This window comes from Diadema antillarum, unplaced genomic scaffold (genome assembly GCF_040938485.1).
Source record: "Diadema antillarum isolate AM-2024a unplaced genomic scaffold, OU_Dant_1.0 scf00000223, whole genome shotgun sequence".
Classification (NCBI taxonomy): Eukaryota; Metazoa; Echinodermata; class Echinoidea; order Diadematoida; family Diadematidae; genus Diadema; species Diadema antillarum.
The window spans coordinates 374264-402050 of record NW_027271112.1 but is presented as its reverse complement, the minus strand read 5'-3'; the positions used below and the strand labels follow the sequence as shown (position 1 = coordinate 402050).

The 27787-nt window shown below is 37.9% G+C and overlaps 1 protein-coding gene across 1 annotated transcript in view; it reads left to right on the top strand.

Moving 5' to 3' along the window:
• The first annotated feature begins 369 nt into the window (after positions 1–369).
• Positions 370–27787, top strand: part of LOC139724580 (ATP-dependent RNA helicase DHX58-like) — a 41855-nt gene continuing 14437 nt past the window's right edge. Inside the window, exons 1-7 of the mRNA XM_071635712.1 lie at positions 370–508; positions 16136–16279; positions 17010–17029; positions 25428–25611; positions 26035–26333; positions 26878–27114; positions 27480–27557. Of these exons, the coding sequence (XP_071491813.1) occupies positions 370–508; positions 16136–16279; positions 17010–17029; positions 25428–25611; positions 26035–26333; positions 26878–27114; positions 27480–27557 (1101 nt within the window). The remainder of the gene's footprint in view (positions 509–16135; positions 16280–17009; positions 17030–25427; positions 25612–26034; positions 26334–26877; positions 27115–27479; positions 27558–27787) is intronic.

The following is a 27787-nucleotide window of genomic DNA, read 5'->3' as shown; positions in this document are numbered from 1 at the left end:
TTTCAGACAGGATAGTTCGCCACAGCTGATTGGCTTAAGTTATATACACTGCAGTTTTTGAACCAGTAGACAACCTGGTTACATTTACCAGCTCCTTTGATATTCTAAAACAAAGAGGGAGGAGGGAACCTCCAGCGTTTACTTCAGTATAAAGGAATGCAAGTAAACTGCACCCGTCAGTCAGTACAGTGGCTAGAAATACTATTTTGACTGAGTAGAGAGTGGCATCCCAGCGTCTATAGGAGAAAACCAGAGGAACAATCTTACTAAGCCACAACCTTGGCCAAGTCATTCGGTGTGAACAAGGCTGAGGTTTTAGCACTATCATCTACACTGCTACGGGAAAGATACCTGGAATCGACTTCAAGTATGGCCGAAGTGGGAGAGCAGGACGGAGAACGGAACATCCAAGTAGTAACGGTAGTCTACAGAGAAGTCTTGTTGGAGGTTTTGGATCCCAACGATGTCCTGACCTACATGTCTCAGATGTTCACAGGTCCTGAGAAAGGTGAGGATTAGTTATTTGTATTTAACTATGTCAGTCTGACAGGTTAACCGTGACAGATCTGATCCATCTTCTCCTCAAGTAAAGTGAATGGGAAAGTACGGATTCATCCAAAGTAATCTGTGAAAAGCCAATCTATTTAATATACGAGTAAATTTCAGTTCATTTATTCATGTTCATTTCAGCAAAGAGTATAGGTGTGCCAAAAATATATTAGAGAAAAAAAGCAACACACAAAGCTGACCTGGTACATCAAAATATCGGTCTCGCATAATAATGCACTCTTCTTCACTGTGTTAACGCATGATCAGGGGATAATTTAAGTAGTCTGCTGTTCCGAACGGGAACACGACAATTACCTGTTTGTACACACTAAACCTACCTGTTTGTACACACTAAACCGTCGCATGGATGTGTTTTTTTGTTTTATTATTGTATTGAATTAAACGAATAAATCGATATACCTTGCCATGAAATCGAGAGAGAGAGAGAGAGAGAGAGAGAGAGTTTCACACTGTGTGTGTGTGTGTGGTTTTTTTTTTTTTGGGGGGGGGGGAGGGCAGTGAGTCAAAGCATACTGGATTAACAAAAGATTCCTAAAATATTGTTGATAAACATCAATATCTCTATCTATCTTTCTATATCTCCATCCATATCTATATATCTATCTATACTCAGCGAAAAAAAGTATTAACACTTTTTCAATACATATTTTTCAGAGACGATTTTGGTAAAAAATTTTGTATTATCTACCATATCAACGGTTATTCAATTGGCTATCAAACAGGTACGTTAATACAAAGGGAAATTTTAAGTAAATATAAGAGTTGATATTTTTGTTTTTATCTTCCAAGGCACAAAAATAAATGATGCAGAAATTTCCTTTTTTTATTAAATTGCAAATACCCTTCAGAACAGCATTGTTAACAAAAACCAATTTAAAACAATGACATGAATAAAAGCAAAAAAAAGTTTTACTCCCTTGTTTATCCTTTTTTCCTCAAACAAAAACAGAGTGGGGAACTTAAAGAGGAATATAATATTTCTTTTTATCAACTCACATTCAGATGACATAGGGAGTAAGCCGAAAAAGTGGTAGAATTTAAATAATTTCTGTATTTCATTCGTTTGATTTAGGAATTTAAAAATTCATGAGACAAAATTTAGAACAAATATCCATTTAATTAACTTATGATTTGAAATAACATGTCAAATTTCTACCATTTTGTTGATATTGCCTCTTCTCTAATGTCATGTGAATTTAAAGATAAAATGGAGTTCCTGTTAAGGTGCATTTCACCGAGTGAAACCATGATTCAAAGTATCAGGATATAACTGCTAGTCAGTATGATGCTTAGGGAGCATTATAACTCATGTTTGATTACTAGAACGTCAATTTAGATGAGAACTGCAGTAGTGACTCTCGCAAAATAACGGCTCGTTTAAAACGGAAGGATTTGGTCTCGAGCGCATGATTCACAACGCCCCCTTGCGGTCCCGAGAAGAAAGTCGGTTTTCGGATACTACTGATACTATACTACTTACAGAAGTCTTGAGAGAGCTCTGTGATATACTACTGAAGTGTACTGTACACAAGCGCGACCGCATCCCAGAGGCTACGATCCGCGATCCGTTTATAGCAGAGCAAGCTGTCGACAACTGCGTACATTGTGTGTATAGCCACTGTGTGCGTTTTATGTCCGACGTCCAGTAGTGTACGATCGAACGATACCCCTGTGCGGTGTATGTTGTGTGTACGTATCATGGGGGCATGGATGGGCCAACCGTATACTGTGCACGTGGGTGGCCATGAGCATGCTATCTAGTACCCATATTGTACACATGCCCCACGCGCTTTCCCCACTCTTTGCCTTCCACCAGGGAGGTGAGACCTCCCTGCTTCCACCAAAAAGTCGATACTCTTTGCTAGTCATGCTTCCACCAAAGAGTGGACTCAGTCCACTGAACAATGTAGTCCGTGGCGATTATCGTACTGGCTTCCGTTCGCTATGACAATGCCAATCACTGTACTAGTGGATGGTACATGCGTGGCCATGGCAAGCGAGCTGGCTTCGTTCGTTCGCCCCGTTGCAAGCTACTAACGTATTACACGTATTATGTACTTGGGTACTGTTAGTATTCATACGACCAGCTGCGAGCTGCGTGTTAGTGGACTGTTCTGCAGATCTATATAGAGGCGGTCCGAAATGCATGTTCAATTGCCATGTTTTCATGCTATAATAAACAATAAGATTCTCTCGCCATATTATGTGTTGACAAGAACAGATAAAATAACTGAAACAAACAATCAAAGGTAGCCCTCCCATTTTTCTTGTTTTTGTTATTCTGTCGATAAATGAGCTTCCAAGTAAAAAAAAAAAAAAAAGAGTAAACAATAGTGGGCCTGTACGTTTTGTGAAGGACATGTTTGTTGTTCGTCGGGTGATTTGTTGACTGGCCATGGACCTAATATAGGCCTACTAGTACAAGGACATTCATCGTACACATTTTTGCACACGCATAATACCTTCCCTACAGGATATACCTGTCCTCTACGAATACCGATCCCTTTTTTTTTCCTTCTTTTTTTTTGTGCTCTGGAATATGCTACGGAAAAGTGAAATATTGAGATCACAAGTGACAATCATTCTTCCATCATTTCTTTTAAAAACTGCCTGCTTTTCCCTAGCGAAAGTGTTTGCTTTGAGGTATGATTTCCTAACATACACCTCAAGACTGCACATTCACTTCATTTGATTTTTCTGCGTTATTTTCTTCTGCGCATATAGTTTTAGATTTATCGAATCTCCATCTTGTTCTTCTCCCGGCTTGCTTGCGGTGACAATCATGGGATCAAAGCAGTACCCTAAAGCATGCTAAAACTGTCTTTGAGACGCTTTTGAGATGTAGGCCTACAGGTGGCCGTGCATGATTGACACAAAATTTCTCATGATCTCAGGTATTGCTGCTCCTCATCATCTGTATCTATTCAAAGACATTTCTGTCTGAAAAAGGCACATCTGCAAAACAAGACTGAAATGAGGGAAACGATCCTTTTGTTAGTGACGATACATGATCACACAATCAAGTAAAGAAAAAATGCCAAGTAAACCTAAGAAAGAACAACAGCTCTCATGTATTTATTACTGATGATCATCTACACAGCCAAAGTTGCCATGCAGTCGGTAGATGTTGACGCTTCCGCACGTACCACATGCTGTTCATTTCTAATCTTAATTTTTTTATTTAATTTTTTAGTTGCATAGGCCTGATTGTCAGAGAAAGACATAATCCGAAATCGAAAGGATTTTTGTTTTGCCTTTTTTCTGTTTTTTTTTTTTTTTTTTACTGATTGTTTGTAATTTTCAAATTAGTGGGGCCTATTGAGATACGTTTTGCGATTGTAGGACATGTTTGTTGTTGGTCAGGTGATTTGTCGAGAGAACTGACAACCAAATTTGCTAATCCTGTTTGTGTTATTGTCGTTTTAGGGTTTTCTTGTTTTTTTTTTTTTTTTTATTTGTTTGTCCAGCATGGTAGGGCCTACCTGTGTTCTGTGCGTAGTTACTGCGGCCGGCGTGTAATGGCGACAGGGTCTTGTTCAATTTGCCATGGTTTTTACACTATATCATTTATGATGAAAGAAAAGCAATTCTCTCGCCGTAAGTGCTGACAAGCCAAATCAAAAAATCAATAACAATCTTTGCATCGTTTTTGCCAACTCTGTCCATAGCCTAAATGAGCAGTCCAATAAAAAAAAATGCACTAAATATCGTCAACTAAACCTACAGAAGTAAAAACAGCTTGATGATCTACACACGGTCAACGTTGCCATAGTTGACGCTTCAGCCTGTATATGCTGAGCATTTCTTTCTTAATTTCATTCCTTTTCTTCTTTTTTTCTCAGCGTACTTTTACTGATTGTTTTTCAAATTAGTTGGGCCTATATGCGTTTTATGGAAGACGTGTTTAATTGTGTTTTCGTTTTGTTTTGTTTTGTTTTGTCAGGCGATCTGTTGACAGAATAATATTGATGACCACTAATCCTGTTTTGATTACTATTAATATTATTTTGGGTTTTGTTGTTTGAAATCAAAAATTGTCTGCACTTTTTTTCCTTTTTTTGGCCGATTATGTCGATAAATCAGCTGTCAAGTAAAAAAAGAAAACAATCGCCGACTAAACCTAACTAAAACATCAACAACAAACCAACAACAACAAAAACAAACCCAGCTCGGTTGTTACTGATGATCGTCTATACACTATACGTTGCCAGAGTTGGTGCAGTACATGACGCTTGGCACGAAGCATTAATTTTATTCAAATTCATGAAATTCTTCCGTCGAGATGTTTTCATTGCAGCTGATTGACAAATTGCCCTACATCGACGTATATCAGTTGCAACGTAGCATTTATGCTTGACATTTTTCCATTTGTCCATTTTTTCTTAGCGTAAATAGCATAGGTCTGAGTGTCAAAGAATTATATGGATTCCGAAAGGTTCGGGTTATTTATTTTGTTGTTGTTGTTTTACAGATTTAGTAGGGCCTATATGCGTTTTGTGCAGAACGCGACAATGTTTTTTGTTTGAGCAGATGATTTGTCGACAGATTGTACAGAAATGCTAATCCTGTTTAGATTATTATTGTTTTCGGGTTTTTGTTTTCGTTTTTGTTTGTTTTTGCTTCATTGCTCCATTCACGTGGTACCTGTGTACTGTGTGCAGTCAAAGAGTGTGTAATGGAACTGTGCTGCAAGATGGTATACATGTAGCGTTCTTCTAGAATAATGTTCAATTGCCATGTTTATATGCTTATCGAAGAAAAACACTTCTCTCGACATATGTGCTGTCAGGTCAAGATTTAAACAAAAAAATGAAAGAAATTATTTTTAAAAAAAAAGTCTTCACAGCCTTTTTTTTTTTTTTTTTTTTTGCTCATTCTGACAATGAATGGGCTGTCTAGTCAAAAAGAAAAAAAAATCGCTAACTAACATAATATAGAAAATCCGATTGTTAATGACGATTATCTACATGGTCAACGTTGCCATCAGAGTAGGCATAGGCCTATCATGGATATTGACGCTTGGCATGTAGCATTTTATGCCGGACATTTTTTTCTTATTTTTTTTTTTTCGTAGCGTAGTATGCGCAGGCCTGATTGACCAAGAAAGACGTATTCCGAAATGTTATGTTTTCTAGTTGTTTTACTGACTGTTTGTTTTTACAATTAGTAGGGCCTAATATGCGTTTTATGTATAACATGTTTGCTTGTTGTTTGGGCAGGTGATTTGATGGAATTGATTACCACAGTCATGTGCTGGTTCTGTTTGTATTATTTTTTGTTGTTGTTTTTGCTTAGCGGCCAATTTTGTGGAGAGAATTGGCAGAAAAAAATTAATGTGAAGAGGACTGGTTTGTTTGCTTATCAGGTGATTCTGTGAGACAATTTTGTCAACAACAACAACAACAAAGCAAATCAAAGACCTCTTCCATCTGTGATTGTGCGACCGTCTTTTCCCTTTTTTCATGATGACAAATGTCATGACAAGAGCATAATCTTATGCAATCTCTTTCACATAACACAATCCCAATGGAGATCGAGGGGGCTTCGTGTTATAGTAAGCTATAATCAGTAGTGATCGAGGTGGCTTCGTGTTCGACCGGTATAACAAGCAACGGTGGACAGCTCTACACGTATGCCATCAGGTATGTATCACACGTATATATATATATATATATATATATATATATATATATATGTATATATATAAGATATATATATTGCATCCTTTCTTTTTTATTTCTTTCTGGTGCCCCACTCGGGATTAATCGGCTGAATAGGAAAAAAAGGCTCCCCCATGCATTTTTTCCCCTTCAGTTTCTCGTGCCACCAATGCCCCCTCGTTACGGGGTTGTTTCCTTCCTAAAAACAAATATCAAAAAATAATATACCCGTGGTCACTGCAGAACCTTGATGATATACATTTTAAAAGAAAAGAGAACTAACTATACCCTATAGGGGGCATGGGGGCAGTTTTCTTTCGTTATAACGAAGTTTCGTTATAACCGAACAAATACAATATTACACGAAAACAAGGAAACCACGCATATAAATTATGATGTTCTGTTTGCTGAATACACTGGAAAGCTATGTAAAATGGAATGGGACCTTTTAAATTTCGTTTGAATATTACAATTAAAAGAGAGCATAAAGTTGTTTGTAATGTCCGAAGGTTCGTCGATCGGAAATTAAAATGATCAGGTTCGTCATTCCAAAGGTTTGTAATTTACTAACTGAGAAAGGATCACTATTCCGAAGGTTCGTTGTTGCGAAGGTTTTTTAATCCGAAAATGTAATAAAGTTTGTCATTCCGTGGAAGGTTTGTTAATTAAAAAAAAAAAATGACACAGGTTACGTATTTCGAAGGTTCAGTTTTCTTATAAGACGATTATAAGGTTTGCAATTCCTAAGATTTGTTAGTGGACTTACCTTTTCTTTTCTGGATTAACGAAACGTTTTTTGTTTGTTTGTTTGTTTTTGGGTTTTTTTTTGTTTTGTTGTTGTTTTAGGTTGTTGTTTTTTTAATGTTCCAATTAATGAATGTTTGGAATTCCTATCATTTTCGGACAAACGCACCGTCGTAATAAGAACCATATTTTTATTTTTTTTTCGGAATAACGAATCTTTGGAATAACGCCAAAATGTTCGTGAACAAACACTGTTTCATTTCCGAACTAACGGACATTTAGGTGTATCAGAATCTTTGTGTTTTGTAATAAGGAACCTTACTCAATTTCAGATTATTGTCAGATTGTTTAACAATAATGCAAGTTCTCCTCGAAAACTTGTGCGTGACACACGGATCGAAAACGCAGTATTGTGAAGCATTCGCCCACGCAGAGACGCTATAAATGCTTGTTCCGCTACGTATTTTCGGAAGCGATCCGCATTTCGTTATAACAGAGCACATTTCTTTTGTTTTTCTTTGTCAGTGGCGCTCGGAAAAGACTTCGTTATAACGAAAATTTCGCTATAAACGTGTTCGTTATAAGCGAATCTTTTTAACACAGACTTTAATGGCGAACATTTTGGGAACAGAAGTTTTGCTTCGTTATTACCGTGTTCGTTGTAACGGGAGTGCAATGTATTGCAAATAAGCCATAAACATCACATCTCATTATTATTGTCATAAATTATCAGAGGATTGTAATTTCCTGTGCACATATCGTTATGTATGTTTTTTATATTGTTTTTAACAGATTGAACAACGCTCCGTAAAAACATGACATGCTGTCCCTATATAGCACCAGTAAATGAACGTCACTGGAAACACGTCCTGATGAACTTCAAGATGATGTCAAGTCAAGTCGCATCAATGATCATTGATGTACCGCAAAAAATATGAATAACACATTATCCCTTCCCACACATTGTCATAATAGGAAATTAATCATGGTGACGTTATTTTGTTTTTCTTTAATCCGGAACAACAGAGAAAACGTAAACTTTTCACCTTTGTCACGCTGAGTGAAATAGGTCAGCTTCTAATTATTTTCAGCATCCAGAAATGTACGGTATGACATTAATTTTGGTGAATGTATGTTACTAAAATTTGTAGATTCTTTGCAAAATGGTAACATCAAGGCGATGGAAATGTCCGACCACTATACCCTTTATACCATTGGCTAATGTTTCTTTTGTGTCCATGAGTATACGTATGTATCAAAGAGAGGTCAGTCTTTATGCTCCACTGACATTAATTCGCTCCGCGAGAATGTGCTCCACAACATCACCCCAACGACATCTGCTCCGTCGACAATGATTGCTCCGCCGACGACTGAACCACCAACACTTGCTCCGGTGATGTTTCCTTCGAAGACACCACAATGAATTGTCCCGCGCCCCGGCGACATTTTACTCCAAGGATACGGCAATAACATTGATCTACCATTAGTTCCAGTGGAAATGGCTGCATTTCATTTACCCAAATTCTGCTGGCATGTCCTCATGAACGAGATCCGAAGATATTTTATGACATCTGCTGAACTCAGCTCAATATTGAAATTGTTCTTATAACTCACAATCTCATGTTCGCATTATATCTTGCCACATTCAAAAAATATGCAGGAATTGTTTTGCACAAGACATATAGTTGTTTCTTGAAATACTTGAGGGGTGCTGCCGATTATTTATAGGCAATTATTAATTCGTTTAAATGTTTTATTGGTTATTTAGAAGGCCTAGCTAGTATACATATGCTACGATTGTTTTGGTTTATAGGTAATGTTTAGGCACTAATCTTCAACATATATCCGAAGAGTGTTCTTCGTAAAATAGCATTGCGTAAGCTTGTGATTCTAATTCATCGGAGTATCAAGCCTTTGTACTTCATTGTCGGATATCACCTTCGGAATAAACATTCTACATCCGGCACTGGTGGATGTTTCAGAAAATTATTGTCAGACGGGAGGGGAAATCTTAAAAGCAAAAATGAATGTCATTCTTAGTTTGATATGTTTCCCCTTGGGCAGTGGGAGATATTTGATTGTCTGTTAATAAATGATTCACCGTAAAGTCCCAAGGTAACAATGATACATTTCAACTATAATAACATGGTATTATAACCAAAGGTAAACGTATGGATTGCCCTGCTCGCAACTCGGCATTCATGGTCGTGATGGTCTTCCGAGGAATCCAATTTGACATGAATAATAAAATTGATTGAAACTCCATTTAAAATGAAACTCTTATTATACGCACATAATCTACACATAACGAAATCATAATTATACAAAACAGTATTCGAATACCACCCACGAACAGCCCTCTTCATGTAACATAATCATTTACATTACGTCGGGATACCAGATCACATACATTTTCATAACATCCAGTGCAAAACATAATTATTAATTGCTTTCTTATATAGGAATTACACGATGGTGAGGGTGAGGATATCATCCAAGGTAACAGTATTGCATAGATGCCCCACGATAGGCGAACATGCGTTTATTCTGTTCTTGTTTATTTTGACGTTGTTCATTTCTTTTTCTTTTTCTTTATCGAGCAACGAGAGACAGACCTATACTTCCGAAGTAGGAGCCTTAGTATTGACGGAAGGGGGAATTGGCGGGAAACTAATCTCCCTTTTTGACATCGTTAATTTCTTTGCACGGTATCCATTACTTTGGGGGATAAGTACACGTCATGTATAAGGTTCGTCAATCCGGGTCCCCAAATTCCTGTTCCAGATCCATTTGTTGCTCCGAATATGAAGGCGTTAGTTATAATCCGAACATTTTTATTCTGAAAACGAATTAGGTCCTATACGTGGTACGAAATTTATTTCGTTTCAGGATGAACGAACACCCGTGTTCGAATCAAGGAACCATAAAAATAACGAAAGTGTTTCTCTCTCAGAACAACGAACTTGCAGAGTGACGAACAGTAACATGATTTTCCCTTTTTATAATCAAGCACCTCTGAGTCACCGTCAGAAAAGAAAGAATAATGATAGAGAATCTTCCCCCTTTGGAGGGCAGTGGGATATATTTCAGGAAAGATATAAAGAAAATAGAAAAAATGACATTATTTTACGTCAATTGATTGAAAGAAATGTAGAATCAGGTAACGATTGCAATCCTGCCAGTGGTCTTCCCCGGAGTCTTCGACTTGAGCTCGCTTCGAAACATCCTTTTCATTCCCGCAGGCCCCAGACTGTTTATGACCTCAGCAGGAATGCGCCACCGCGCGGATTTGTGGTTTACCCCCCGCCCTCCCCCTCCCCCTCCCCCTCCCCCCCCCCCCCCCCCCTCTTTGCCAAGTCTGTGGCACCTTGCTATCGTGGGATTTTGCTCTTTTCTCTTTTCTCCGCCAACGAAGTGGCCGGAGGCATTGTTTTCGGGGCGTCCGTCCGTCCGTACGTCCGTCCGTACGTCCGTCCCGTTTTGTTTTTGTCAATATCTCAAGAACCGTGAGGTGGTTTTGCATCAAACTTGGTATGAGGGTATATCCTGGGGGATAATACTTTGTTTGGATTTTAGGGTCACGGGGTCAAAGGTCAAAGGTCACAGGTTATTTTGTGAAAAAAGGTTGAAATTTCATGTTTTTCTCCATATCTCGCAAATGGTTCAAGGTATCTTCATGGAACTTAGTATATATATGAACCGATGGGCAGTGATTATCTAGGGAAGTTGGGGATCATGGGTCAAAGGTCAGGGGTCAAAGTTCAAGGTCAACTCCTCAAAATATCACTACTTTTCTTATATTTATGCAATGCCTGGAGGATTTTTTTAACTTGATGTATGCATGTATAACCCAATATATATTCTGCGGGAAGTTTCGTGCCAAAAGGTCAAAGGTCAAGTGAAAGTGCTAAATTGCACTTCTTCCTCCATATCTCAAAAGTAACTCAAGGTATTATCATGAAACTTACATATTTATGCATGTTCTACCTAACAGTGATTCTCTTTGGAACTGTGAGGTCAAAGGTCAAAGGCCAGGTTTAGATAATAATATTTTACCATTTGATACTGAATTTATATTTTTTCTCAATACCTTGAAAATTACTCAATGCATAAACTTATAAAAGGGTCAAAAGTCCAGTAAAAATCATCAGTTCCCCCAAATACCTGCACTCTGACGTTTTAATCATTCATCCAATTGATAGTTCTAGGAAAGTGAACATTCAGCACATTTGTGGCAAACCTGTCATTTTAATATCTTGCCAATTGTGTGAAACTGTCATCACACATGGTCAAGACATTGTACTATAGACCTGCATTATTGCGGAGGCATACACCTGTCGCCGTAGCGACATTTTTTATTTTTATTTTTTTTTTATTTTTTTTTTATGAAGATGTTCGCACGCAGTGTCTTTTCCCCGTACCACTGCGCGTTCTGTTTCAATTCGTTTGGGTTGTAGGTTTTTTTTTTCCTTGAATTTTCACTATGCCCTATAAACACGTGGAACACGCACCAGCCATACACCACAGGTAGCTCACCGCAATTTTTGCAGCCAAATACTCGACTTTGTCAACACGAAACCCCCTAAAACAATAAAGAGATGATGGAGTACCTTGTATCGATGCATAAACGAAATACCATTGATGGAGAATAAAATATTCTTTAAAAAAAAATGAAATAGAGTTCAGCCAACATATGAGTTTGTCGTCCCACAAGTTTTACACGTGTTTTTCACAAATTTGATAACACTTATATAGTTAGAACATGCATGTCGCCAATTCTCGAGGATGTCGCACACAATGTTGCAGGCTTCTGTTGTGTCGCACAATATTATTACAGCGACATGCTCATACCCGTGGCTACACTGGCGTCGTAAATAGGTAGTTCATAACTACAATCAAACTGAAGCTTACTAAAGTACTAGTATACCACCCACAAGATCTTGCGATATTCCTCTGAAACTCACAGAACTTGGATTTACTTATGTTACCTCAACCTCGGTATGCGCAGCTTGATTTTCCTCCCTTTGGAGTTGAATGTGGAGGTTTTGTGTTTCTCTGAAGGAAGAAGAGCGTGTTCGAAAGAAAAAAATAATCCGGTAAGTCCATTTTCCTTGAAAATCAATCGATTAATGATTTACACTGTCAATCTGAATATAATCTGTATGTAAAAATAAAAAATAAAAAGAACAAACACGTAACTCGGATTATTTTCAGTCTAAAATCATGTTTTGGGGCCAATAGGCCACTTATCATAGGCCTACTATAATGCACCATCTGCATAATGAAAACACCAACGTAACTTTGAAATACAAAAAAAAAAAATAAAATGAAATAAATAAATGAATAAATTAGTGCAGGCCGAACTAAAGGCCAAAGAGTGACCTACATATCCTAAGCCCGCCGCACACTATTGGAATACGACTCACGACTATGACTGACCGACTTTGGATTTGAAAAAACAAAACAAAACAAAAAACAACTCGTTTATGCTGAAGCTGCTGTGACTTGTTCAGGATCCAAACTCTGTCAGTCCTATAGTCGTGAGTATGGGATGGGCTTTATTCCATCAAGGAGCTTCAAGCTCTGATTCCATCCTCGACTGTATCATGGAGCTACTGGCACTGTTCTCCACGATTGCGTCATAACGAGGCAGGTTTGTGAAAATGTGTCTTTCCCTCTTTCTCTCTCTCTCTCTCTCTCTCCCTGCAATCTGATCACTCCATCTCTGGCGTGGTTTCTTCTTCCTCTTTTTTTGTGAGTCTGACCCGACTCAAGGTCAATAAACGTTCGATCTATTTCTGTACCCGTGTCAAGACAGGTGGACTGGAACACTCCCTGGTGTCAGTGTGCTTGTGAGTATGTGTGTGTGTGTGTGTGTGTACTGTGTGTGTATGTGAGTGTGTGTATGTGAGTGTGTGTGTGTGTGTGTGTGTGTTGCTGTTCCAAACGTAAACCAGCGCGAGCGGGTATTGCATTCATGCATGCATTTGGTCGGGCTGGGAGCTGGTTGAGGTAATGTCTTCCTTCATGTACAGTACTGAATGAATAGAGAGTTCCCGTCTCCCCGGTAAACCACCTCCCTGGTAAAACGATCGACTGCTCAACAGGGCATGCTAAGGCTGCTTACAAGGTAGATGTCATCTATCTCATAGCAAGTCCGCGTGATAGTCTAGCACTGTGGTGGAGCCTCTAAAATCACGAGAGTTTACCAACATATGAATTCAGACAATATTAAAAATATCTAACTACATTAAAATATCATGTAGGAACTACTGTCTTATTTGGCAGCACAGCAAGTCACTTCTCACCACCGCAGTGTTGTCAAGTTGTGTGCGCGTACAATCTGTATGTATAATCCGTGCTTCGCTGCATAACGAGCCTCGATCTAACCAGGGTGGCCGGTGGTGAGTAAAACGCAGCGCCTAGTAGTATACAAAGTATACTGATGCATATCTGATCGCCTCAAAGTTGCCGCAGCTATACTCGTCTTTTTTTCCCCTCCGGCAGGATTGACCACTGTTTATGGTCTTCGTATTTGTTTTTGTTTCCCTCCTGCAATGGCTGTTCTATGTCAAACCCGTCTTCGTGTACCATACTACTTGTCCTAGTCGTACATCCTCGCCTCATGTACCATAATCTGTGATCACGCATTGTCGGCACTGTACATACCGCTCGCATGCATGCACGCATTACCGCATCGCACAAACAGCTTCAGAGGAGTGTTAGCGCTGCGGCACTGCCCGGATAACTGGCGGTCACAGAACTCTACACAAGTTCTGTGCTGGCGATCCGGTTCTCACGAGTTACACGCAGAATGATCGTTGAGGGAGCTATATAAAGATTCGAACGATTCGAACGAGCCGTTAGTATTTATTGACGTTGTACAGCGTCGATAATATCCGAAACCATTATTGCATGATTACTAAGATATGAGAGCACTTTGGGGCGAGTAAGTCTCACTGTGTTGGTTATATGAAAGGTACTTTAACCTGAAACACAAACTAAGACAAGGCAATCTCAGGGAAACTTTGTAAAGGTACCAAAACTTCATATTATCTTTAAATTTGACAGAAGATTCTCTATTTACTCCATTGTCTTTTCCTTTTCTTTATGTTTGGGAGCTACAAAGACATTACAGAGATCAGTGGGTGATATTTTCAAATTAATTTGTATCCCTTGTGTGTTAAATTTGTCTTTTGTTCTCATTGTTACATGGAAGAGCACATACACGTCATTGAGAACTTGTCCATTTGTGCAATTTTTACTTTTGTGCCTTGGAAGAGAAAAACGACTGTGTTCATTCATGCGGAAAATTTCCCTTTATAATGACCTACCGGGCTGATAGCCAATAAAGTACCTGTAACATGGTGCAATGTATACAAAACATCAATATCTAACCAGATATTCTATGAAAAATTTGGAAAAAAATATTTACTCCCTTTTTTTTTGCTGAGTGATATATTATATCGATATATATATATATTCATATACATGTGTGTGTGTATATATATATATATATATACATTTATATAACAATAATAAAAAGAAGTATAACTCTATTTCCCGCCACAAGGGGAAATGCGGAATGAATGATAATATTTTGGGGAATTTCGATAAAAAGCATGGTAATATTCAGAAAAAAAAAACAAATATTACCCTTTTTGAAAAATTATGCATTTATATGACCTCAATGAAGCATTGAATTGACAAGAGCACAAAATCCGTCTTATACCACAAAATTCTGTATGTTAAAGGGTGTGTACAGTTCTGGTCGAGGTGAGGATTTAGCTTTTAACATTTTGCGAGATATTCAGAAACCACTCTATGAGATGTCAAAGAGCATGCAATTCTAAGGGGTATCAAAAGTTTATTTGATGAAAATCGGTTTTGAAGTGGCCGAGATATCCAAAAACAAGGTGAAACAAAGAGATCCTAATAAAGTTGGGGCATGTAGTCTTTTATCATCATCACTTTTTTTGATATATCAGTCATTTGAAAACCAATTTTCATCAAATAAACGTTGAATCCTTCTTAAAATTACATGCTCTTTCATATTTCATAAGAGGTTTCTCATTATCTCACTTAGGAATGTAAAAAAACATGAATCCCCACCTTAACCAGTACTGTACAGCCCCTTTAAAGAGAAAATGCAACTTTTTGAGAGAAAAAACAGATATACCTACATTCCCCCAATGACCTGTTTTCTATACACTTCCAATACATACAACCATTTTTATTTTCTGTATCGCTGAGAATCTCCCCTAAAGTCTATTGATGGTACAGTCTCAATCTACACACACTACATTATCTGTGTCCTACTATGGAATAGTCCTTATAGGCCCCATATCACTGATAAGGCATGGAAATCCGTTGTCAAAACCTCGAGAATTAAAAAAAATCCCATTTGGAGCGAATTTCCCTTAAGATACCTCGTTTTCAGACGTATTTCCCCAAATATATATATGTATATATATATATATATATATATATATATAAATTCATATATATATATATATATATATACATGTATATGTATAAATAAATATATATATATATTGACATTTGTATATACTGTATATAAATATGTATTACGGTCCGTAGGGGGAATACGTCTGAAAACAAGGTATCTTAAGAGGAATTCGCTCCATGAGGGTTGACTTCATGGTTATCCCACAATTGGTGAATACTTGTACAGTATACAGTCAGAGATTTTACACCGGGGCCTACTGCCCCCATCATTTTCTTTTCAGCATTCACTTAAAATTTCCTGAACTCACTGCAGTTGTAAATATAACAACCAGCAGTGTGGTAATCAAGTTTTTCAAAATAAAGGAAATCAAGGAATTCAAAGTTTATTTGCTGAAAATCGGTTTTGAAATGGCTGAGATATCCAAAAATCCTAATAAAAGGTGGGTCTCATGTTTTATTAGGATTGCATTGTTGTGGATATCTCAGCCATTTCAAAACTAATTTTCATCAAATAAGATTTGAATCCTTCTTAGAATTATATACCTTTTCATATATTATTAGAGGTTTCTCATCATCTCAAGAAATCATCATCAAAAAATGTGTGAAACCTCACACCTCATCTCAAGGGAAGCTGTACCACCCCTTTACGGTCTTGACGTATGTTTGTTTTACATTATTTTCCTTGATACCAGCCAACATAGAGGCACTGCAGCAGCGATGCCTTGACAATGGCACTCCTCGTCTCGACCTGGTGCAGAAGTTCCTAGACATGCTGGAGAAGGTGGAAGATAAACGAGGAATCTTCCAGGCCTTTATGGAAGCTCTGGACAAATCTGGTAAACATTCAATCAGCATGTAAATTAGTTCATGATTTGTGAGAAAAATCCTCTAATTTCAGCAAATTGTACTATTTCTGTACCCTGTTTCTTCTCAACGAAATTTTCATAACAATATCACCTTAGGTACCCATTTATTAATCATATTATCGAATCATCTATTTACTAGTATATAATTTCATATTTTTGTACTGAGTATTTACATATGATTTGCGTATATACTGCATTTTCATGGAGAGACGTTGATGTGCACAAATAAAACAAAACATTATCAAAATCATAACGGGTGAACAAAACAACAAAATAAAGAAAACTATGCACAGTAACGCAGTTACATGTCATATACGTTTCTACACGTTACAGTCAGGAACATTGCTCTTTCAGTATAATTGCCTCTATTACCATTGCAAGCTTGTTAGATATTTCTGAGTGAACTTTTAGGGTTTACAACTATCTCTCTAAAAAGTACAATTTGTATATTCAAAGATGACATGCAAATTTGAAACTTTGATTTTAACTTTGGTCACAAAGCAAGGTGAACCAATTTAGGAATTTTAGTACTAAAAAAAATTAACTTATGCAACTTGTGTTGTACAAAAGACACCACTTATTCTTAAAGATTTACTGAAGATGAACATATGAAAATGTTTACAATGCCAATTCCTATCTGTACACATAAAAACAATGAGTGTGGGTCTTTTTATATTCACATTTGTAACATTGCGCACAGCGTACATGAAAGTTATTCTAGTGAGATTAACTTGAATGGACACATTGATCTTAGCTTCGGTATGCCCTAAGTAATTCTTTTAGAATATCAGGGAAGGTTCAGCAAGACTTTATGCAGTTTACTGTGTTAGCAACACACTGAAACAGCGTGATTAACACGCAAAGCATGACAAATAACCAGTCCGTGATACCTTTACACTAACATCAGTTTGTAAGCAAATTGCCAGTCAATGGCATTCACCATTAGACTATGGCAGCAATTCAAAAAGATTTTAAAAAGATCGAAAAGGGGAACTATGGCAGAATATAACATCAATTTATTCTTGAAAGACATAAAAACAGAGCCCTTTTTTCCTAAAAAAGGACCAAATTGTGATGACTGCATGCAACACTTTTCAATTACTATCTGTCTCCAGCCCCTTAACATTATCTGAACCATTGACATCTTGCCATTTTGAGTTTACAATAGAATTGAACCACATGATAAACGTATCATGATAAAAAAAAAAAATATCTAAGGTTATTAACTCAACTGAAACTGTTGCCAAAATTGAAAGTACAAAACCTTCAGATATGTTTGCTTGAATTGTAAATCTGGTTGTTGGCACACTGCGAGTGGACTGCTGCCATTTTAACCCTACATGTGCTCTGAGTGTTGATTGGCATATCAAACCCCAAAGCTTTGTAAACACAGTTAACTAGATTTTTGGTACAGAAATGGTTAAGATTGATTGATGTTGGCAACAAGTACAATTGATAATCTTTATGGATATATAGCTTGACCCATCTGTTATGAATAATCCTTGAAAAACCTCTATCTTTTGAGTAAATGTGACAGAGAAATCTGGTGTTCACTTCAACAGTGAGTCATTTGGCAAATCCTTTATGTGTCCTATATGATATTGCAAAGAAAGTCAAGGTTTTACGGTCACGGTGTTACAGTTACTGTAACATCGTGACACATTCTAATCAATCTTAATTCATTAACAAAATGAGCAACCATCATTTTAGTACCGGTTTATGGTAGCTATATTATGTGATCATGATTTCCTGTTTTTACTGTAACACCGTGACATTATTGATTAGAGAAATTGCAATGTTCGCTGAAGCATAACACATAGAAAATCTTGAACTTTGTATCGATTTGTAATGATGTTCAACCCTATAACTCTGAAAACAAAGGCAAAGTTTTCAACTCCTTTTTCATTTTGTTATGGTACACCCATTCAAAATTCATTATATTTTTTTACAGATATTTATCTTAATTTAATTATGCTGATTTTTTTCGCATATTTAGCAGAGTTAATCAAGTAATTTCGGTGCAAGTTGGTCAGATATGAAAAATTCAGTCATTAAGCTTAATATACCCAGGGCGTATAAAAAAAGTTACACTTTTGAAAAAAAAAATGTTTTAATTACATTTCAAAATATTTGAAAGAGTTTTTCATATTCATGGATACCCAATAGTCTCATCTATCAAGTGCAATCAACAAAACAATTTTTTGTTCACACTTGACTGAACACTGACGCTCTTTGTCCAGAGTATGAAAAATGGCTTGCGCCAAATTTAAAGAAGGAAAGAAGGAAAATTCAGCCAGCAGTCCAAATAAGTGTTCTCATTCAAACAAATTGCTCTTTTGCTCACGGATTTGATTATGTTATTATAGTTTAGGAATTTTTATTTTCTTTATGGAAGATTGATTAACAATATCAAGATCTTTTAAGCACAAATCATGCATAGACATATCGAATCCACATGCCAGTCACTCAGTCAAGAAGAAAAGTACAAAATTAATGCATCCTCAGATCATTCAATCAATCAATCAATCCAATCAATCAATCAATCAATCAATCAATCAATCAATCCAATCAATCAATCCAATCAATCGATCAATCAATCAATCAATCAATCCATCCATCAATCAATCCAATCAATCAATCCAATCAATCAATCAATCAATCAATCCATCAATCAATCAATCAATCAATCCAATCAATCAATCCAATCAATCAATCCAATCAATCAATCAATCAATCAATCCAATCAATCCAATCAATCAATCAATCAATCAATCAATCAATCAATCAATCAATCAATCAATCCAATCAGTCAATCAATCAATCCAATCAATCAATCCAATCAATCAATCAATCAATCAATCAATCAATCAATCCAATCAATCAAGCAATCAACCAAGCCAGCAATCAATCAATCATTCATTCAATCAATCAATCAATCAATCAATCAATCAATCAATCATTTAATCGTTCATTTAATCATTTAATCCAACAATCAATCATCCAGTCAGTCACAATGGTATGCATGTTTAAAGTGGCAGATCGACATAAGGAATATCTACCCCCCCCCCCCCCCAGCTCGGTTTTTTTTGTTTTGTTTAGGTAATTTGTATTTTGTTCATCCAAAATGACCACTGCTCTCTTCCCTTGTTGTTTCCACCACCAGCCCCTTTACTCATGTATTGATGGGTTGATTGATTGATTGACTGATTGATTGGTTGATTAATTGGTCAATCAATTGAGTGATTAATGGGATAAATGATTTGAATGTTGATTAATTTGGTACCACTACCACATTAGTGAATAACTGGCGTTTGGTATTGATGTGTCCTTGTATTGTGAAAACTGTGCTTCAAAGATCTTGAAGTAATTACATATTGTAATTCTCACCAATACTACATTTAAAAATGAAATTATTGAAATTACAATAAAGCTGACAAAAAAATCATAACATAACCAAAGCTTTAGGCAAAAGAGCAATTTGTTTGAATGGGAGCACTTATTTGGATTGCAGGCTGAATTTTCCATCTTCTTCAATTTGGCGCAAGTCATTTTTCACACTCTGTACAAAGAGCGTCAGTGTTTAGCCAAGCGTGAACAAAAATTTGTTTTGTTGATTGCACTTGATAGATGAAACTATGGGACATCCATAAATTTGCAAAAATCTTCCATATTTTTGAAATGTAATTTAGACAATTTTTTTCAAAAGTGTACCTTTTTTGATACGCCCTGTATATATAAAATGATTGAGATTTGACCATTTTGAAAATTAAATTTGATGGTCATGGGCACTTTATCGTGGAATTGCCCTGTACCGAATCAATTTGCATGGACGCTTATTGTCACTATACTACTGAAATATTTCAGTTGTATAAGGTGTTTTTCAGAGTATCGGTTTATCTGCTCAAGGATCGCAATAAATTCCACTGATATAATACATGCAACTATCGATTTATATACTTTATGATGAGAAATTTTATGAATCATCTGAGATGCCCTTTTAGGTATGACTGTCATACAACAGAAGGAATTCTCATGAAATATAAACATTTATACACAAATACGGTAACAATATCTCAGCACAAGCAGTAATTATTGATGATAAATCATTCTAAAAATTATGTGACTAATGCAATGAAAACAGATCGATCCAGTCCATTCAACTGTCACCATGGCTACGTGATACTTTCCTCTCCCAGATAATGAATATCTTCGCCACCATCTTGAAGGGACATCGAACTTGAACGCGAAGAGAAGAGACAACTACCAGTACCTCATGAAGATTTACCTGGAGTAGCTGAAAGACATGAGCACAATGGATGTAATGAAGCATCTAGAAGGATCCTGTTTGAATTCAAATGACGTCCAAAGAATTCGACGAAAGGTAACACTATCCCATCTGCAGAAAAGAAGAAAAAAAGTTTCAGCGGGCTTGCAGTACAACATTATCTTATAACTTATCTGAAAATAAAATTATATATAACATATCTCAACTTATGAAGCTAATGGGTCGCGTACATAAAACATTTGTGATGTTTTACTGCAAATGAATGTTAATTTGATCTTCTTACAAAATATACAAATCTGTAATATTACATTGCGAGGGCTGTTCTGATTCTCTGCACCAATTACTTATTTTCTTTTTTTTTTGTAACCATCATGTTAGTCTTCGTAACTCCTTTTTGTGATCGCGCACCACAAAATATGGGTCAATCAATACACATATTTACAGACCTGGTCTAAAATGCTGATTTCTTTTATTTCACATTTACTTTGCTCTTTAAATAGGTGTGTAAATAGCAAAAACCTGTTTAAAAGTACGTTTTTACAATTTTATATAAAACCATAATTTTCCCTCAGACTCTGAATATTGTCCGAGTTACTGCTATAAAGTACAATGAATTGGATGCGCGTAATGAATATTCAAGGATTGAAAAAGGGGTCTGGTAATCCATGTGGAATTGTTATCACTGAGTTCTAAACCATAATTTGGGAACGCACACAGCAAAGAGTGAAAACTCATTACGCTTCGTCCGTGGACGGTATCCTATCGATTTGCTTGCCCTTTCCGCAAAACAATGTCTGGAATTTTTATGAGTTGACACAAAGCATGACTTTGTTCGGGACATCAACTTGGATCCATTATACAGTATATGTCAGTATTTACAAAATTCCAAAGTTTTGGGACATTAAAGATGATTAGCCATTGTATTTAGGCCTATTATTCCTCTCTCTCTCGGTCTCTGTCGCTGTTTTTCTCATTAGATGTTCAACTGCATGGGCGTCACCGGGGGGGGGGGGTGCGTTGGGTGCGAACGCACCCCCCTTCAGATCCTTTAAAAAAAAAAAAAATAATAAGTCTGCCAGCGACCTCAACGCCGGACGCTAAATGATTATTCTTTTCTATTTTTTTTTTATATTTTGCACCAGGGACAAAAAAAAAAAAAAAAAAAAAAATCGTCGGCAAAAACAATTCGCACCCCTGGTTCTGGCAGCACTGATTTTATACATATCTACTAGTATTCTACAGTGTTTACTATTTATCGACCGTACTGTACATCCGTACGATACGGAGCACTTATACACGTTTGCATGTACGTGTGCTTCTTACAAGTATGTAGGGTCTATGTACGTTACTTCTGACCAATCCATATTGCCAGCCCAAGAGCGAGCCTTAGCCTCATTAAAAAAACAAAAGAAATGAAAAAAAATGGAGGGGCAAGCATATCATTTTGCCCACCCCCCCTCCATAATTCCAGAGACGAGAAGATTTTCTTATTTTTTTTTGACAGAAAAACAAAAAGTTACCCGCATATAGATATTGGAGGGGCAAGCATATTTTAATTTTGCCCCCCCCCCCATATATTAATAATTCCCGAAATGAGAAGATTTTCTTGCTTTTGAAAGAAAACAAAAATGTTGCCCCCATAGAAATATTGGAAGGCAAGCGCACCATTTGCCCCACCCCACATAATCATAATTCCCGCGATGAAAAGATTTTCTTGCTTTTTTGTTAGAATTCAAGAAATCTGTCCAATTATTTCACCCAAAAGCAGTGGCGTAACTGCGGAGGGGGGGGGGGGTGCGCCCCCTCCCAATCCGCTGGTAAAAAAAAAGACTTACCGAAATAGTAATTCAAGTGTTAGTAAACTGCTTTTGAATGAAAGGGTGATCAAGAAATAACATATTTTTCTATGATTTCTTTTAACCATAATTAAATAGGTATAGAGTGTGAAACATTGTTCAAAAAGCCCGGACCCGACAAAAGATCGTGATTCAGCGTGATTCCTGGTTGGCATTCTGCATAATAAGCAGGATGTGCGCAGTGTACTCAGTACATCCGAACGAAGAGTCGCTACAATGTTGCGCAATGTGATGTAGAATGTACACCTTCGTACCTTACGCTTCGTTTTATCAAAGCTAGATCACTGATTTTGCAGTGTTGCTTTACATACTAGTCTATATAAAAATATCTTGCATTGCCGATAAAAAGACTTGACCCGGGCTAATTCCTAGTTTTTCCATGTACATAATACACACACACAAACAAAAACGCACAATTAGTTTAGGGGGTGCTCTAAAGTGCAGATTTTGGACATCCTTCCCCTGCTTGGTCACTTCGACGCCACCTCGCTGGTCATACCTCCCCCAGTCATGAACATAAACCCACACCCTTGACTACCAGTGGCAGATCCAGGGGGAGGGGCGCACCGGGCGTCCCCCCTCCCCTTTAATTTCCAAAGCGAAAAAAAAAATAATATAGCTTCAAACGGCAGTTTTTGGACAGTAAAATGTCAAAATTTTCAAGCTCGCTCGCTCCGCTCGCTCGCATTTAGTCGTAATGCCATTTTCCTGAAGTTGCTGCCAGTAATTGCCGGCAGTTGCGCCTGGTGCGCCCCCCCTTAATATCCAAAGCGAAAAAATATAGCTACAAACGGCAGTTTGGGGACTCTTAAAATGTCACAATTTTCAAGCTCGCTCGCATCTAAATTCTCCTGATATTGCTGCCAGTAATTGCCAGCAGTTGCGCCCGGTGCGCCCCCTTAATTTCGAAAGCAAAAAAGCTATAGCTTCAAATGGCAGTTTTTGGACTGTAAAATGTCAAAATTTTCAAGCTCGCTCGCATTTAATCTTTATGCCATTCTTCTGATGTTACTGCCAGCAATTGTCAGCAGTTGCGCCCGGTGCCCCCCCCCCCTTTATTTCCAAAGCGAAAAAATATAGCTACAAACGGCAGGTTTTTTTTTGTACTTGTAAAATGTCAAAATTTTCAAGCTCGCTCTCTTCGCTCGCTCGCATTTAATCGTTACGCAATTCACCTGATGTTACTGCCAGTAATTGCCTGCAGTTGCGCCCGGTGCGCCCCCACCCCCCTTAATTTCCAAAGCGAAAAAATATGGCTAAGAACGGCAGTTTTTGGACTGTAAAATGTAGGGGTTTTTTTGTACTTGTAAAATGTCAACATTTTCAAGCTCGCTCTCTTCGCTCGCTCGCATTTAATCGTTACGCAATTCACCTGATGTTACTGCCAGTAATTGCCTGCAGTTGCGCCCGGTGCGCCCCCACCCCCCTTAATTTCCAAAGCGAAAAAAATATGGCTAAGAACGGCAGTTTTTGGACAATAAAATGTAAAATTTTCAAGCTCGCTCTCTTCGCTCGCTCGCATTTAATCGTTATGCAATTCACTTGATGTTGCTGCCAGTAATTGCCAGCAGTTCCGCCCGGTGCCCCTCCCCCTTAATTTCCAAAGCGAAAAAATATGGCTAAGAACGGCAGTTTTTGGACTGTGTTAGAATGTAATATTTTCAAGCTCGCTCGTTCCGCTCGCTCGAATGTAATCATTATGCTCTCCTGATATTGCTGCCAGTATTTGCCAGCAGTTGCGCCCGATGCACCCCCTTAAATTCTAAAGCAAAGAAATATAGCTTAGTTTGTTAATTTTTTTACTGTAAAATGTCAAAATTTTCAAGCTCCCTCGCTCGCATTTAATTGTTATGCAATTCTCCTGATGTTGCTGCCAGTAATGCCGGCAGTTGCACCCGGTGCGCCCCCCCCCCTCCTTTATTTCCAAAGCGAAAAAATATGGCTCCAAATGGTAGTTTTTGGACTGTAAAATGTCAAAATTTTCAAGCTCGCTCCCTTCGCTCGCTCGCATTTAATTGTTATGCCATTCACCTGATGTTGCTGCCAGTAATTGCCAGCAGTTGCGCCCGGTGCGCCCCCCCTTAATTTCCAAAGCAAAAAAATATGGCTACAATCGGCAGTTTTTGGACTGTAAAATGTCAAAATTTTCAAGCTCGCTCGCATTTAATTGTTATGCAATTCTCCTGATGTTGCTGCCAGTAATTACCGGCAGTTGCGCCCGTTGCGCCCCCCACCCCTCCTTTATTTCCAAAGCGAAAAAATATGGCTCCAAATGGCAGTTTTGGGACTGTAAAATGTCAAAATTTCCAAGCTCGCTCTCTTCGCTCGCTCGCATTTAATTATTATGCCATTCACCTGATGTTGCTGCCAGTAATTGCCAGCAGTTGCGCCCGGCGCCCCCCCTTAATTTCCAAAGCAAAAAAATATGGCTACAAACGGCAGTTTTTGGACTGTAAAATGTCAACATTTTCAAGCTCGCTCGCTCCGCTCGCTCGCATGTAGTCGTTATGCCATTCTCCTGATATCGCTGCCAGTAATTTGTCGTGTCACACCGTCATTGCATAATCCATTTATAGGGGGTACAACCCCCTCCGGCACTTCCACACCCTCCTCCCACCCTTGCTCGCTCCCTCGCATACTAACCCCCCCCCCCCCCAAGATGAAATCCTAGCTACGCCGGTGCCCTTTCCCCGCTTGGTTTCCCTCAAGAAACAGTCAAAGACTAGGGATTGAGAGCTTCCTATATTCCAAATGTCTGACCAAAAAATCTCGTAAACATTTAGTGTCAAAACGCACCCCCCTTGAAAAAAAGCTGGTGACGCCCCTGAACTTTAGTGGCTCCACTTTTGCCTTTACTCATTGTTGTATGAACATATATTACAGTAATAATATGTATATGATTGCATCCAAAGGTCACATTGATATGTGAATATAAAAGCAATATTGTTTTCCCGCCACTCTTCTTAACGAATGTTAGAATGAGAACTACGGATCTATTGCTGCCTGCACGGAACTCATGTTGAGACTGCAGCGAAAAGACGAAGATTTCTTTGACCGCCTTGTGAAGGGACTTGATGAGAGTGGGTCAAAGGATCTCGCTCGTGAGCTACGTCACATGAAGAACTTTGCCCTTGGGATAGAGGATGCAGACCCTGACCAAGGTATCCATTTAAATTCTTCATGCTTAACCCGACCTCACTTTATCACTTTCTTCTCATCCTAATCAAAAAGTTTTGACGAATGCTATCCTAAATCTATTCTTAAAGGAATAAATACACACACTTTCATTTAAGTTATCATGGGTTTGGTGGTGCATTAATGTGAAATTTGCCAAGAGATGGCACATAGCACTCCTTCCCGTTATCTTCCTTACGAAAACAATTAGTTCTGTATTTCCCCGTTTCTATGATATATAAGATTATACGTATGAAGCCTCGATTGGTTCGCATTGTTTTTGTATCATTATAAGTGTACAGGTCCTGAGATTCAAATGAAAGATAAAATCGTATTTGTGTATGAAGATTATGTATAAACCAGGTAATCATAATCAAATCTAATCACGTCAATTCACATTTCTCACACAGCAGATGAAGAAATCCCCATGGAAACAGCCGAGACAGAAGAGGTGGGGGACCAGGAGACAGTGGATATGGACACTGCTGTCCATGAGGGACCCCAGGAACTCATACTGAGGCCTTACCAGGAGAAGGCTGCGGCTCAATCTCTTCGTGGTGAGAACTCACTGGTTGTACTCCCGACGGGCAAGGGCAAGACTGAAGTTGCCATTGCTGTGATCCAGCGACTGTTTTTACATTCTTCAGACAGTGAACTTGGTGCGAGCAGCAGCCATGGAAACAAGAAGATAGTCTTTGTTGTGAACAAAGTACGTAATTAGGTTAATTATTACAAAAATCCACTCACATAATATAGCATAAGCATATATTTATGTCTATCTTTAATCAATTCAGTATACTGTTCTTCCCCTATCATGCCTATGACGTATTTTCTTCTGTTTATAGCAATGAGTTATTATTATTTATCTTGGTTCTGAAGGGTGCTAGAAGCATTATGCTATTGGGTTGCACGTTCGTCCGTCTGTCCACATAGATCTCATTGTCTGAAGCGGTAAGGAACATGGATATACATTATACAGAGCTCTACCATTTCTTTTGTTTTCATAATATATTATCTATCATATGAAATAAGACATGAAGCAGTATAGTCTACGTGTCTGACTCGGAATTATTCGAGACACTTTAAAAAAAAAACACCCAAACACGTGGCTGTATGAAGTTTTATATTCAAGTTCTAATAATGAGTGAATTCTGACTCCTGACGAAAAATGACTGGCACAAGAGAGGTGCAGCATTGGCTCTTTTGTTCATAGACATTTTCCAAGAGTAAAATCCCACACTTTCTTCTTGTAGGTCCCCCTTGTAACACAGCAGAAGGAGCGCTGTCTCAAGTATCTTCGTGGTAAGTGCAGGGTTGCTGGTGTGAGTGGGGAAGAGATTGCTGGGGCACCGCTGGACACTGTCATTAACAGCAATGACATCATCGTGCTAACAGCACAGATCCTGGTCAACGCACTGAAGGATAGCACGTCGAGAGTCAGTCTATCTCGAATCGATCTACTCGTCTTGGACGAATGCCATCATTGTCAGGTTCGTTTTCCCTAGCTCATCTCCTACGTGACCTAGAAGAAGTCTATCTTACATGGACAAATTAACTATGGCAGCCTCGCTAGTGTTAGCATTGTTCTTCCTAATGGCTCTTTCTTCTATTTGTTTGTCATCTGTTCACCTGTATAAAAAAGAAAACAAAACACGCATCTACTTCGTCTTTAATGTGTCTCTTTCGAGGCTTATCGCAGAGTTCCACTAAACAAACCTATACCGAAACAAGGTTTAACATATCACTTCTGTTCTTTTGTTATTGTGTCACTTAACATAAAATGTTTACCGGTCTTCTGATCAGTCAACATAAAACAATGTCCGATCATTTCTATCAATGTTTTGACATTCTCCAGAAATCTAACCCGTACAATGTGCTCATGGCTCTTTACCGCGACCTTAAGCTGAATCAACCAACGGCTCAAAGACCTCAGGTCAGTTCCCAAATGAAGGATAAAGAAGGAAAAGACGTTGAGAGTTTTATACATACCATACTACTGCGGTTATTATTTTTGACATCATACTGTATATCACATCAGCTATATATATATATATATATATATATATATATATATATATATATAAATTATAAAACTTGCATTTCATACAAGGTTATAAGTTCCATCCATTGAAATAACCTTTCTTATTTTTCATAGTCTATAAT